Genomic DNA, 15271 nt, shown 5'->3' with positions numbered 1-15271 from the left:
CCACTGAGAGTTTAAAGGGAGTAAGAAGTATTCCTTTCTAGGCCTTTTATATCATTAGTACATTTTTTGCTCATACTTTCCTTCATCATTAGTGAGTCACTGATAGGCCTATACACAGATAAGTCTTTGTAAAGTGCAAAAAGTATCTTATAGCCAAGAGCACTCATAGTATGGACTTTACTAAAGTTGGGAGGCAAGTGCAAAATCTAGTTTGAGGTCAGCCTTACTTACTTTCATTCTTGGTTCTTGAAGGTTCTTTCACCTGAACTCAACCCTTCCTGGTCAAAACCTCTGAGAAATCTATCTTCTTCTTCCTGAATTTATAGTGTTTTCACTTTCAGTTCTAGAAGAGAGGGCTTACATAGCTACCTCAGATTCAAAGAAACCAGATTCTTTATCTTTGCTTCTTTCCCACTTTTGGTTTTCCACGTCTCCATACTGCTAGAACCCCAAGACTAATTCTAATTTTGTCTACTACAATTTTCTTGTTTCTTCTAATCACCTATTCCTAATGGCCCATGATGAAGTTCAGGGCACACTAGCCCCAAAATGTAGTACCCTGGCCTATTGAGTATTTTAAACTGAAGGAGTCTGAGAAAGACTTCCCCTACCCCTGCTCCCTTGAAGCAGGTCATAAGACCCTCATTTGAGAGTTGCTCTCCCTATACCCAGAGAAAAGGAGCATCCTTATCTCCAAACATAAGGAGATGCCAAAAAGAATCTCAACAGACGTTGCTAAGATTCCCACAGTTCACTGTACCTAGCTCATACGCTTTGCTCGGTCACTCTACAATGTTCCATTTTCACCAGACCTAGCATAAAAACACACAGGTTTATCAATTTCTTCCAGTCTTCATTTCCTTATGTAGGTTCCAGTGTCATGTAAAATTTTTATTAAATAAATTTATATTCTTTTCTTCTGTTCATCTGTCTTAGTTTAAGTTCATCTTGTCTTTGTTTACTCCAACAAAAGTGTACGAGTTCCTTTTTATTCCACATCCACTGTAATATTTGTTATTTGTCTTTTTGATAATAGTCATTCTGACAGGTATGAGATAATCTCATTGTGGTTTTGATTTGCATTTCCCTGATGATTAGCGATGTTGAGCATCTTTTCATGTGCCTGTTGGCCATCTGCATGATTTCTTTGAAAAAATGTCTATTCAGGTCTTCTCACTTTTAAATCAGATTTTTTTTATATTAAGTTGATGAGTTGTTTATATATTTTGGATATTAACCCCTTACAGGCCATATCATTAACAAATATTTTCTTCCATTCACTAGCTTTTCTTTTCATTTTATCAATGGTTTCCTTTGCTGTGTAAAAGGTTTTAAATTTAATTAGGTCCCACTTGTATATTTTTGCTTTTATTGCCTTTGCTTTAGCAGATAGATCTAAAAAAAATATTACTAGGAATTATGTCAAAGAGTGATACACCTATGTTTTCCTTTGGGAGTTTCATAGTTACCAGTCTTACATTTAGGTATTTAATCTGTTTTAAGTTTATTTTGGTATATAGTTTAAGAAAAGTGTTCTAATTTTATTCTTTTACATGTATCTGTCCAGTTTTCCCAGCACCACTTATTGAAGAGACTGTCTTTTCTCCATTGCATATTCTTGCTGCCTTTGTCATAGATTAATGGACCATAAGTGTGTGGATTTATTTCTGGGCTTTCTATCCTGTTCCATTGATATGTGTCTGTTTTTGTGCCAGTACCATACTGTTTTGATTACTGTAGCTTTGTAGTATGGTCTGAAGTCAGGGAACGTGATACTTCCAGCTCTGTTCTTCTTTCTCACGATTGTTTTGGCTGTTTGGGGTCTTTTGTGTTTCCATACAAGTTTAAAAATTTTTGTTCCAATTATGTGAAAAATGCTATTGGTAATTTGATCAGGATTACATTACAGGATAGTATGGCCATTTTAACAATATTGATTCTTCCAATCCAAGAACACAGTATGTCTTTCCATCATACTGTGTCATCATCAATGTCTTTCATAAATGTCTTACAGTATTCAGAGTTCAGTTCTTTTGCCTTTGTTCTTTGGGTTTTCCTGTTCTTTGGGATATCTTTCCATTTCTTTGTATCTTCAATTTCCTTTATTTTTCAGAATATAAGAGTTTCACCTCCTTGATTAAGTTTATTCTTGGGTATTACATTCTTTTTGATGTGATTTAAAATGGTATTTTTAAAAATGTCTTCTGATACTTCATTATTAGTGTATAGAAAATGACAGATTTCTGTATATTAATCTTATATCCTGTAACTTTACTAAATTATTAGTTCTAATAGTTTTTGGATACAGACTTTACAGTTTTCTTTGTAAAGTATCATGTCATCTGCAAATAGTGACAGTTTCAGTTCTTCCCTTCCAGTTTGGATGCCTTTATTTCTTTTTCTAGTCTGAATGCTGTGGCTAGGACTTCTAATACTATGTTAAATAGAAGTGGCAAGAGTAGGCATCCTAGTCTTGTTTCTGATTTTAGAGGATATATTTTCAGCTTTTCTCCTTTAAGTATGGTTTTAGCTGTGGGTTTGTCATAAACAGCCTTTAATGTTTTGAGATATGTTCTTTCTGTACCAACTTTGATGAGAGTTTTTTATCATGAATGAATGGTGAATTTTGTTAAATCCTTCTTCTGCATCTACTGAGATGGTCATGTGAGTTTTATCCTTCCTTTTGTTAATGTGGTATATATATCACATTGATTGATGTGTGAGTACTGGACCAATCTTGCATCCCTGGAATAAATCTCACTTAATTATGCTGTGTGATTCTTTTTATATATTGTTGGATTCAATTTGCTAATGTTTTATTGAGGATTTTTACATCTTTATCAATCAAAGTTACTGGCCTTTAATTTTCTTTTCTTGTGGTGTCTTTGTCTGGTTTTGATATTATGGTAATGTTAGCCTCACAGAATAAATTTGGGGATGTTCTACCCTCTTCAGTTTTTTAGAATAGTTTGAAAAATATAGATATTACCTCTTCTTCATATGTTTGGTAGAACTCCCCTGTGAAGCTGTCCAGTCCTGGATTTTTGTTTTCTGGGAGTTTTTTTTAATTACTATTACAAATTCAATTTTACTGCTAGTGATCAGTGTGTAAATTGTCCATTTCTTCTCAGTTCAGTCTTGGCAGTGTCTGTTTCTAGAAATTTCTCCATTTCTTCTAGGTTGTCCAATTTGTTGGTATAAAACTGTTCATAGTATTCTCTCATGATTTTTTTGTGTCTCTGTGGTGTCACTTGTAATATCTCCTCGTTCATTTCTTATTTTGTCTATTTGGGTCCTCTCTTTTCTTCTTGGTGAGCCTAGCTTGAGATTTATGAGTTTTGTTTATCTTTTCAAAAAACCAGCTCATGGTTTCATTGATCTTTTCTAATGTTTTTGGTCTCTATTTTGTTTATTTCCTCTCTGATCTTTATTATTTCCTTCCTTCTGCTGACGTTAGGCTTTGTTTGTGTGTTTCTTTTTTTAACATTTTTTATTGATTTATAATCATTTTACAATGTTGTGCCAAATTCCTGTGTAGAGCACAATTTTTCAGTTATACATGAACATATATATATTCATTGTCACATTTTTTTTCGCTGTGAGCTACCATAACATTTTGTGTATATTTCCCTGTGCTATACAGTATAATCTTGTTTATCTATTCTACAATTTTGAAATCCCGTCTACCCTTCCCACCCTCCGCCCCCTTGGCAACCACAAGTTTGTATTCTATGTCTATGAGTCTGTTTCTGTTTTGTTTTTATGCTTTGTTTGTTTGTTTGTTTAGATTCCACATATGAGCGATCTCATATGGTATTTTTCTTTCTCTTTCTGGCTTACTTCACTTAGAATGACATTCTCCAGGAGCATCCATGTGGCTGCAAATGGCATTATGTTGTTGGTTTTTATGGCTGAGTAGTATTCCATTGTATAAATATACCACCTCTTCTTTATCCAGTCATCCGTTGATGGACATTTAGGCTGTTTCCATGTCTTGGCTATTGTAAATAGTGCTGCTATGAACATTGGGGTGCAGGTGTCATCCTGAAGTAGGGTTCCTTCTGGATATATGCCCAGGAGTGGGATTCCTGGGTCATATGGTAAGTCTGTTCCTAGTCTTTTGAGGAATCTCCATACTGTTTTCCATAGTGGCTGCACCAAACTGCATTCCCACCAGCAGTGTAGGAGGGTTTTCTATTCCTTTAGGTAGTAGGTTAGGCAGTTTATTTGAGATTTTACTTATTTCTTGAGGAAGGTCTGTATCACTATAAACTTTCCTCTTAGAACTACTTTTGCTGCATTCCATAGATTTTTTTTAATTGAAGTAAAGAGTTGGTTTACAATGTTTCGGGTGTAAGGCAAAGTGATTCTGGCTAGAGCCAGAGTCAGGTGTTTGCCCGGTTTTCTCCTATGCTCAGTGGCCACCACCACCCCATTGGGAGTGGAATTGGTGCTCAAGGTACGAAAGCAGAAGCCCTGAGGGCCAGGTCTGAGCTGGTTCCATTCCCTCTATGTGTGCACACTCCCTGCTGGCAGTGGTGCCTCTGCCTTAGAGGAGAGCAGCACTGGAACAAGAGGAACTGGAGAGGACCTGCAGAGTGGGCCAGGGCATGCTGGGACAGCCTCAGCAAATCAGTCAGAGCCCCAGGCAGTTTTCAATCTGCTGTTTCCTTGAGTGCATGCTGGTAATGACTGCTTTCACCCTGTTCAGAGGCAGGATTGGATCCAAGGCATCTTCGTTTTCTTTAAGTTTGCATACTTCCCTTGGTAACAGCAGCAAGACGGACTGGAGTGGGCATCCAGTGCAGGCTGGGGTGCATGCTGTGACAGTTGCGGGAAGCCAGCCAGAGCCCCAGGTAGTTTTCAATCTGTTTCCTCCACCTTATTCCCTGAGAGTAAGTAAGCAAGCATGTGTGCGTGCTCTTCATGAGCAGAGACGTGGTTTTTTACAGCCCTCCAGTGAGTCCCATTCATTTTCAAAACAGCTAAGGGGACTCGTCTTCCTGGAATCAGGCCCAATATGTGCCTTGAACCTGTCATTCCCCAGAGAGGATCCCTGAGCCCATCATATCACCCTCCTCTTGCGTGTCCCCTGCTAGGGATACGAGTTCCAACTGAATCTCTTTTCCTTCCTTCCTGCCCCACTCAGTGTAGATCTTTGTTTACAGCCTTGGTTGTAGAAGAGCCTTTATGTCAGTCTCCGGGTTGTTTTCAGCAAGAGTTGCTCTGCTTGTATATGTATTTTTGATGTATTCGTTGGGGGAGGTAAGCTCGGCGTCCTCTCTTATTCTGCCATCTTGATCTCCCTCCAACCTGCCCCTGACTTTCCACAGGAGACAAGCAAGATGGTCATCTTGCGTTTTTCCCTTTTGGACTTCCTAAGGGTATCCCCATACTGAGAGGTGGTTGTTATCATTGTTGTTTTAGTGATGATGATACCTTCTAACTAAGACAAATTTGTAACAATAGCTGAAAAGTCCAAATCCAAGCAAAGAACAGGTAATGAAGGTCGAGGAATAATGAGAATGTCCTGAAGTGGGTCTCTGAGGTTTTCATCTTCACAGATCCATTTTTGTGGGGAACGTATAAATCATCTTCCATTAGTTGTTAAGTCAGTATGACGTTAATTTAGCCGCTCATCCTTTTTGTTGCTGTAGAACTTGGAGCTCCTTCCTGGGCTATGGCTTTGAGAAGGCAATGCAAACACAGATATAGTAGTAAACTAATTTGGCAATAGAGATATAAAGATTTAGACATTTTAACATTCCTAAAAGAATATTTGTTTTGGGTGGAGAAGGAGCTGACTTGATTTTCTTAGAGGTTCTAAAGAAGAGTGATGTGACTGATTGGGCAAGCCAGCTTCTTTATAAAGGTGGTTTTAAGTTGCATTGCTTGGGATGTTTACCATTTATTTACTTGACTTTTGCCCTTGCATGAAAAATGGAAAGGGAATATATCTTGATAAAGACTTTGGATACTTTGGTTTAACAAGCTGGTGACATGGTGAATGGGGAGTTAGAACTTAGGTATTATCTACCCCAGATGCAGGAAGTCAGGGCGGTGAAGTTATACTAGTGAAAACTTGTTTTCAGAATTCCTTCCGCTCTGGAAGTTGGGGTTTTACATGAGAAGTTTTAGTCCTAAAATGTAAGAGTGGGAAATACCAATGTGTTTTAAAGATGATGGATCTTTCTCTTTTTCTTTCTCCAACTTGATATTCCTTGATTTAAAATCTTAAATTATATTCATGAGTTAGGATTCACTTCAGAGCTTCTTAAAAATTCAAAATGTGAGTTGATTTTTAAATCTTTGATTTACATACTTTTAGGAACCCATTTATTATAGAAAGCAAGAACAGCTGTGTTCTCCCTGGGGTTGACTGTTTCAGTCAAATCCTTTTAAAACATGAATTAGGAAGATTAGGATTTAATTTTTGTTTCTTACAACAAAAAAATCTTGCTAGGCAGTTAATATACTTCCTAGTCTGGAGTGTATTACCAGAAATTACATACTATCTACTTTTTAAACAATGGTATATTTACAACTTTTTGATTTGTTTTGTAGTTAGTTACATTAGAAAAATGGAAAGATTTGCTGTTTGATTTTTCCAAATTCACTGAATTTAGGAAGTTATAGGGAGGTGAGCCAAGCTATGTGTTAAGTATTTTTGCCACAAGGTACTAGAAACACAAGAACCATCACCAAAAGTAAGAGGAGGTAACTTGTGGGTTAGCTACTATGTGATAGTAATCACAGTGTCTTGGCAAGAAAGAAAGCATAATAATAATCAATAATCAATCAATAATAATGGTACTCAAGTTTTAGAGAAGGTATTATAACAAAATGTTAGTATTAAAGAGACATTTGCAACCTACGGAAATCTAAATTATTTTTAAAAGCCTCTGTGGGCAGCTCAAGATGTGTTTGTCCTATGTGGGTACGGGAGGTGAGTGGGAATCCCCAATAGCTTGCAATATTTAAGAGACTGCATGAGATTTCAAAATTGTAGAATAGATAAACAAGATTATACTGTATAGCTCAGGGAAATATATACAAGATCTTATGGTAGCTCACAGAGAAAGGAATGTGACAACGAATATATATATGTTCATGTATAATTGAAAAATTGTGCTCTACACTGGAATTTGACACAACATTGTAAAATGATTATAAATCAATAAAAAAATGTTAAAAAAAAAAAAAGGAGACTGCGTGGGAAGTGTGTCTTTTAGCAATGGGAAGAATCCAATCAAGGAGAATGAGGAAGCTTGTAAATCAAGCAGGTCTTGTGCAAACTGTCTTTTAGGCAGGTTGCAAAAAGAAAAATTGGTGAAATTATTGAAAAGAAGTCGTAAGTTTTTAAGGTACTCAAAAGCAGGCAGTTTACTGGAATAGCAGTGGGTCTATTTGGTGATGATGGTGCAACTAACTCTATGAGAGAAAAATAATAAACTTTAATGATCTATTTGTCTAATAAAAGAAGATAAAAGGGAATATGCTAACTCTGTAATTGTCTCCTGAAATTGATGACTAGGTTAAATTGTAGTAAATGCACAGATAATCTAGGTCCAATTGACAAATTAAATATAGACAGCTCATCAGAATTATATATCATCCTTCTATATTTTGAAGGAACTCAAAGTAAAGTTTTAGATGTAGACTAATAAAGTATTTGAATGTAAATTAATAACATGCCCTTTTATGAGGTTTAGAAATCTTTTTTTCTACTTGATCAGTAGTATATATTCAGCAATATGAGTTTGAGTAAGGATATAAAGGTTATCTTGTGGGAGTAAATTTTGAATTCAAAATTGTACACTATTACATAAAGGATATTTCTGAATCAGGAAAGGACCGTGAATTTATAAATCTAAGTTGTGCCTATACATTCGTTAACCTAAAAAGTTATGCTTGACTCAGATTTTATCGTAGCAAAATTTTGACTTATTTTGGATTCCCACTGTGAGATGTGCTGTGAAAGTTCAACATATTACCATTTCCTCATGAGTACTAGCAATTATAATACAAGCATAGAATCTTATTTCAGCCATTGATGAAAATATTACATACAGATAGGATCCCAAGTAAAGAAGAAGAAGAAAAAAGACTTGTAGATTCTTGGGTCTTTTGTGTTCTGTGTTGTTTATTTGGTGGTTTAGAAATTTAGGTGCAGCAATTAGGATGTCAAGTTGGAGAGAGAGAGAAAGAGAGTTGAAACGTAATATTTTGCTGGTAAAATGTTATAAATTTTAACAAATCACCTATAGCTTAGGTTAGGTATTCTCTCAGTATCACTACCATTGCATTAATGTGCAAATTGTGTATAGTCAGCTGCTTTATTCTAAAAAGTGTCTAGCCTTTTGGCATGCACCAGAGACAACATTTGCTGTATGAGATTGTGGTAGCAGGATCAGCTAAGCCCAGTTAGCGGGGCTGATCCAACAGAATATGGACTAGCTGACCATTTGGGATACAGTTGTTCTAACAGAACATGTGGAGAATCAAGGGAGTTTGTATGCTTTTTAAAAAAGAGACTATTGTCTTATGTGATTTATTTTCCTTCATTTAAAAATTTGATGCCAAACACTTGTGTACTTCCCTTTCTTTCTCTCCTTGCCCCCTTAGAATAATATAGCCGATCCAGAAGAACTGTTCACAAAATTAGAACGCATTGGAAAGGGGTCCTTTGGAGAAGTTTTCAAAGGAATTGATAACCGTACCCAGCAAGTGGTTGCTATTAAAATCATAGACCTTGAGGAAGCCGAAGATGAAATTGAAGACATCCAGCAAGAAATAACTGTTTTGAGTCAGTGTGACAGCTCATATGTAACAAAATACTATGGATCATATTTAAAGGTAACGTGTGCACTGTATTATTTAAGTCATAAGGTATTTTCATTATAAGTATTTCTTTTTTTTTAAATTCTGTTTTTTGAAAGGCAATGTCTTAAATCAGGATTTGGCAGTCTTTGGCCCCCAGGCAGAATTCAGCTTCATTTATAGTGCCAAAATAGGCTGTTTTTAGATTTCACAGCTGTATCCTGAATGTATCCTAAATGCATCCCAGTACTCAGCTATACTGTTTTTCCACACCTGAACTTTGGGGTTGATGGACGAGCAGAAATGCAGCTGGGCCTTGAGACATATCCTTTGTCAGGAAAGAGCTTTCTCCCTGGGCTTTCGCACGTTATTCTCAATGGTCCAGTCTGTCTCAACCTCTGAATTGATGGAATATGTAAGTATGTCACTTATTCCATTGGGTTATGCTGGTAATTTTCACATCTTTCTCTCCAGGTTATGAGCTTCTTGACAGCAGGGAGTTTAATTTACCCAGTCTTGGTTTTTACATCACTTAACACAGGATGTGGCACATCTTAAGCACATGATAAATATTTGTTGAAATGGAATTAAATAGAATAATATCTGTCCCCCTCCAAAAAAAAAGTTGGATTTTTAGTTTCCAGGATTATGGAATTGGCAGACACCTAAAATTCCAGCAGATGGAGATATTACTGCATAACAGAAAACTCTTTGGTTACGAAAACCCAAGAGTTCCTGGGTTCCAGAGTTAGAAGTCTGGATTTGTGTCTATTGAAATGTGAACAATAAGTAGTTAGAACAATCTAGCTTAAATTAGAGTCTAAATTATTTTACAAATTTAAAAACGTATTCCTGTATTGATATTTTTCAAAGGAAGGCAGTATTAGTTAGATCTTTGTTTTTCAGGGCTTACAGAGGGGGAGGGTTTATTTGTTTGTTTGTTTGTTCATCTATCTCCAGGCCAAAAGGGTGTGTTTATAACCCACCAACCTGTTGACCTGCACAAAAAATTAATTCTATCTTTTTACATTCTGCTAATCAAATTACCTTAGGACAATCGATCTATATTAGTTAATACTAATATAGAAATTCATCATCGATTTCACTAGCTTTTTATAGAGCTTGATTTATTCTAATATTACATGATTTAGGTGAATGTGGAATGAGCGCATAGTAGCCAAACAGTCACTATGTGTCAGATACTGTACTAGGTTCTGGAGATGTAAAAATGAACAACTTACTCCTGCCATTAAGCTCACAGTGCCTAATTGCACTAAAATGGTGCAAATTTTGTGACTGAATGTGTGTAAGTTATAGATGGGGCATAAATAAGCAAGTAGTCACCCCTACCATTTTTTTTTCCGTGGTGGCGTAAAGGAACGGCTTCAAGGAGGAGGTGATACTGCTGGTAACTCTTATCCAACATACTTCAAAGTGTTAGCCATTAGTCTATTATATACATAATTGCTTGATTCTTTGTGGCGTATTTTGCTTTCATATTCTTTCCTAAAAAGCTTATTTAGGGTCAGATTCTTTCTTAGGAATCCTACGAGTGGTCACTCAGTCACAGTAGTTTTAGGTCTCCCTTCTAATTCCATAGCAGGCTTAGTTATAAGCAACCCGGGGAGTTATTATTGTTATTGGTGTGTGTGTGTGTATGTGTGTGTTGCTCATTCTGGTTTACTCCTTCTGGATTGAATCCTTGTAATTCCAGACCCACTCTAGAGCAAACCTGAATGTTTGCTGTTTTTAGGCATCTGTAACGGATAAGCTATTTTTGGTAACTGATTTCAAACATTTAATAAGCCCTATTTAAAACGTGCTAGTCTATATTATATTGAAAATGGGTACTGAAGTGGCATTGACTTTTATTGGTTGCTTACAGTCTTTGTTTATTCATATTCAATACGCTCATAGAAAGTGAATTGTAGCTCTGTATTATTTATTCCTAAGATTTCACATTTTAAAAAATTTCCCTCATAGTATATATCATCCAATAAATGCTTAATCTTTCAATAAATAAAACTGATAGTTTGTTGTGACCAAGTCTTGATTATAGAATGTTTTCAGACCAGTTAGTGATACAAACCATTATCCAAGATGTCTGCTTAGAGAATTAAAGTGTATTATTTTTATCTCCTTTACCCATCACTAATTAAAATACATGATGAGAAAGACTACTTCAAAGAACATGTCACTTCATGATAAAATTGTAGAAACTCATAGGTGGTTGCTATTGATTATTTACATCCAGAACCAATTTACATTAAAGTAAATAAATGTAGTGTGTACATACCATTCATACACATTCTGTCTTTAGGGATATACATATATATACACAGAGAAAAAGAAATATCTTATGGTATTATAACCTTCTAATACCTTTTCTTTAAGTTACTTTCTTAAATTGACCATTTCTTTATTTTCCATTTATATTAAAACACAGTGTGACTTCGCAGGCTTGCAATTTTTTTTAACTGAAAATCACATCAAATATAACAGGGTTCTGCTTAATGCAGTCAGTGTAATTCAAGGCCACATCCTTTAAGTACCACCAAAGAGCTGTGTCATCAATCGACTTATGTTCTTACTGTGGCCCATCCTTCCATTTCAGATGACATGGGGGATTTTGTGAGTCAAGTTAATTAAGTAAAGTACGATATGGGTTCTTCTCAGGTTGTCCTAACACAGGACATAACCAAGACCTCACTGTAAGCTGGAGGAAAAGTTATTGCACTTGAGAGAAAATTATATGTTCTCTGAAACTGTATGTAGTTGTACTGCTTTCCTTGAGACATGCAGAAATGTACTAGTATTCATTTTGACTGAGCTCACTGTATAACTTCATTTTTAAAAACAAGAGTAAAAACCAGACAAACACATCAGTATGACCACAGTATTTTCCTTTAATTTTAGTTCACTGCAGATTTTCCTGACAGACAAAGTTAGTCTTTATGAAGAGTGCTCAAATAAGCAAACCCTTCCCTTCTGATCTCATAATATTGGAAGAATCTTTTATAATCTTTAAATATTTTTCTAGTTTGATATAAATCTTAAAATGAAGCTCACTCAGGCATTGAATAGAATTTGAATTACGTCTTTATTTGCTGCTGCAAATTGCCTTTAGATTTCTGTTTATGTTAAGGAAATATGCCTCTCTCCACATACCACAGCTACTGATATTTATTTTAAAAAAAAGAATTGAATGACTGAAGTAAAATATTCTAGAATAGAGTCTGCACAGTTTTGTGGCCTTCTCATTATTTCTCTGAAGACGTGCGTGTGTGTGTGCTTATTTCCAACGCATGGTGAATGTTTCTGGAATATTTCTGAAATATTCTCTAATTTTTTTTATATTATCATTTTCTTGTAAAACTTGAAGGAAATTGAAAAGGAAAATATTTCCTCCTCTCACAGTGCTTTTTTTTCTCAAAATAAGAATAGCTTTAAACTTCCTGTGATAAACCTCTAAGAAGCTCCATATAGATTCAATTCAGCAGATATTTCTTTACTGCATACCTACCATGTGTATTCCTCTCATTCTGCATATTTGCCCTGGTCAGTCTCACCTACTTTATCCTGACAGCTTCTAAATTCATGTCTCTGGTTTCGGCCTCTCTCCTTAGCCCCAGGTAGGTATATCTTAACCTGTCTCATATTACCCGTTTCACAGCAAGCACAATAACTCAAAAACTAGGGAATAGCATCTGAACTGTGTATTTTTTTTCCTTAGTTTTGCAATTTTTATTGTTTGGGGTTTTTTTGTTTGTTTTATTTTGTTCTTGGCAGGGGAGGGGGTAATTAGATTTGTTTGTTTATTTAATGGAGATATTGGGCATTGAACCCAGGACATCATGCATGCCAGGCATACACTCTACCACTGAGCTACCCCCTCCCCCCTTGAACTGGATCTTGACATGATTTTGATAGGGGTTGGGATGTGAGGGTAGGATACAGACGAGACATTCTAGACTAGAAGAAAATGATCCCGAGGTGGTAAAGTCTTTGGCAAGGTGATCTCTTCTGCCCCTTGCTGTTCTGCAAAATTTTACATTCTGTTTCTTTTCTATCGTGGTAAAATAATATACACCAGCAGAGTTATCATTTGAACCACTTTAAGTGTATAGTTCTGTGGCACTTAGTACACTTAAGTTGTTGTGTGGCCATCACTGCCGTTCGTCTCCAGAACTTTTTCACCTCCCTCAACTGAAATTCTGTACACATTAAACTGTAACTCCCCATTCTCTCCTCACCACGGTCCTTGGCACCACCATCCTACTTTCTGTCTATGAATTTCCCCACTCCACGCACCTCACACAAGTGGTATTCTACAACATTTGCCCTTTAGTGATTGGCTTCTTTTACTTATACATGCTGGTTTATGTGGTCAATGATATGATCGGCTATTTGATTCATAGACCAGCCTACTTAATTCAACATGTACTTGATCTAGGTACAGTAATAATCTTGCAAAAACATATAATGAATATTTTTAATGTCTTTGTTTCTTTTTCAAAATGTTTTTTCTATAAACAAATGAATTTCAAGTTCCACAGTAGCATTTCTCCCCTACTTTGGCCAATTGTCTGCTTTAGTGGCAGACAACTTGGTTCAGGCATGATGGAGTTAATACTCCAGACACCAGTGATTTGTTCACACTAGGCCCCCACTTCTCCCCAGTAAACAGTGTAAGTCTGAAGTACATACTTTTTAGGCATTCTGATTTTGGAACAGAGAGCCATTTCCTAACGTCTAACTGACCACCCATGTTGATGCAGGACTTTAAACTTACTCCTCCAACTCTTTGTTAAAATGTGTGCATCATTTTATAAGTGGAGAAGTGGAGTTTTTCCTCCAGGAACTTCCTATATTTAAATATGCCGGATGTATGGTTACGGTTTAGAGTCATTTGGCTCTTTTGGATTTGTAAACCAGTGTGTAAATATCATCCTAGCCTTTTAAATTATTTAAAAACAAACCAAACATACATATTTGCATTCTCCAACACAAACATCTTTTACCAGAAATCAAAGGTAGAAGCTGTAGCCTCCCCAAAAGAATACAAACACAGGGTCTGGATTTTTTGGTGGTGGGTTTGGTTTGTGATTAGCGTTTTCATTAAGACTTGCTGTGAACAAGGGACAAACAAGAGTGTGTGTGGTTTAAGCCTCCTTGAGTCGGGAGGAGCTTCCCCAGCTCACTGTTCCTGCCTGTGCCCACTCAGGCCTGCCTTCAGTCCCCATACCTCCAGTCCCCATGCCTCCCTCTCAGTCTTCTCAACGTCCGGACCTGGGACCGTCCTCCAAGGAGGCTTGTCTGCAGAAGTGACAATCAGAAGGAAACAGCCAGAAAAGCTATCAGGCAGCTCTGGTTCCCTGCCTGTTTCAGAAGATTCCTAGCTCTACCGAATAGCTCACTTGCAAAGAGGAAGCCTTCTTTTCAGATCTGGAAGTTGCTTAGTCATAACTTTAATGACATTTTAAGCTTTCTATGAATACTTTTTAGTAAAGAGCAGACAGTTGGTAAGTTACTGTTTTGAATCAGTACCAAAAAAAAAAAAAGACATTGTTTTTCACTTGGAAAACAGGTGCTTTCATTCATGCAGAACTGCAAAACAGATAAACATGTTTTATAAGAGCTTTTTATTTTTCTTTTAAATGTCAGGTGAATGGGAAGCATTCTGAATTCATAAGGTAGAATATACTACTCATTAGAAACAAACTGTGGCAAAAGAAAAAATTTCTCAGGCTGTAAGGCATGGTGAGAAGCACTTCTTTTCCTCTGTTGAAGAAAGTATGAAGGCACATCAGGTTCACAGTTCTCGTGTTCTGGGTGCCTAATTTCTATCCGTGAAAACAAGTTACATGAACCACTCCTGGGGGTCTTCTCCCCTCCCACTGTTATGGGGATTTAGTTCCTCTCCTTCCTAATATGGACACTGCTCTTTCTCTCCGAGTTCAAGCTGGCCTGCTGTGACAGGAGGGAGAGGATGTCAAGATTGGGGAGGAGCACTGTTCCTGTCTTCCTCTTGTACATCCTACACAGTGTCAGTGTCAGGAAAGAAAGGAGGATCTTTCATCTTAATTGAGCTGAGCCCTCCCTCCCTGGTCCCTACCCCTAAGCAACATCCCATTCCCCCCACAACAGTGTCACTTAAATACTCATCATCATGTTACTGGAGTCCATTCTCTTCCAATAATAAAGCCCCAGCCTCATGGAGACACATGGAAATTTTGAATGCAACTTAACTCCTGAGTACTTCCCAGGGATTTTAGAGTTTGAAGACTACCAGCAATAGCTTGAGAATCTTCATCCCATAGCTGGGACTGTACAGGTGAGACATGTGTTGCTGGCATCCCAAGTTGAAGCACAATACTGAATATATTTCCCCTCTAGAAACATTGTTATGGTATAAATAGTATTTCCTCTGGTATTCTTTATGCCATGCTAT

General features: G+C 36.7%; 1 protein-coding gene across 1 annotated transcript in view; it reads left to right on the top strand.

Annotated features, from left to right (window-relative positions):
* Positions 1-15271, top strand: part of STK26 (serine/threonine kinase 26) — a 51684-nt gene that overhangs the window by 23418 nt on the left and 12995 nt on the right. Inside the window, exon 3 of the mRNA XM_031446196.2 lies at positions 8626-8856. Within this exon, the coding sequence (XP_031302056.1) occupies positions 8626-8856 (231 nt within the window). The remainder of the gene's footprint in view (positions 1-8625; positions 8857-15271) is intronic.

The sequence above is a fragment of the Camelus dromedarius genome, chromosome X, assembly GCF_036321535.1.
Source record: "Camelus dromedarius isolate mCamDro1 chromosome X, mCamDro1.pat, whole genome shotgun sequence".
Classification (NCBI taxonomy): Eukaryota; Metazoa; Chordata; class Mammalia; order Artiodactyla; family Camelidae; genus Camelus; species Camelus dromedarius.
Note: the sequence above shows the minus strand (reverse complement) of the source record. Positions and strands in the feature narration are given on the sequence as shown.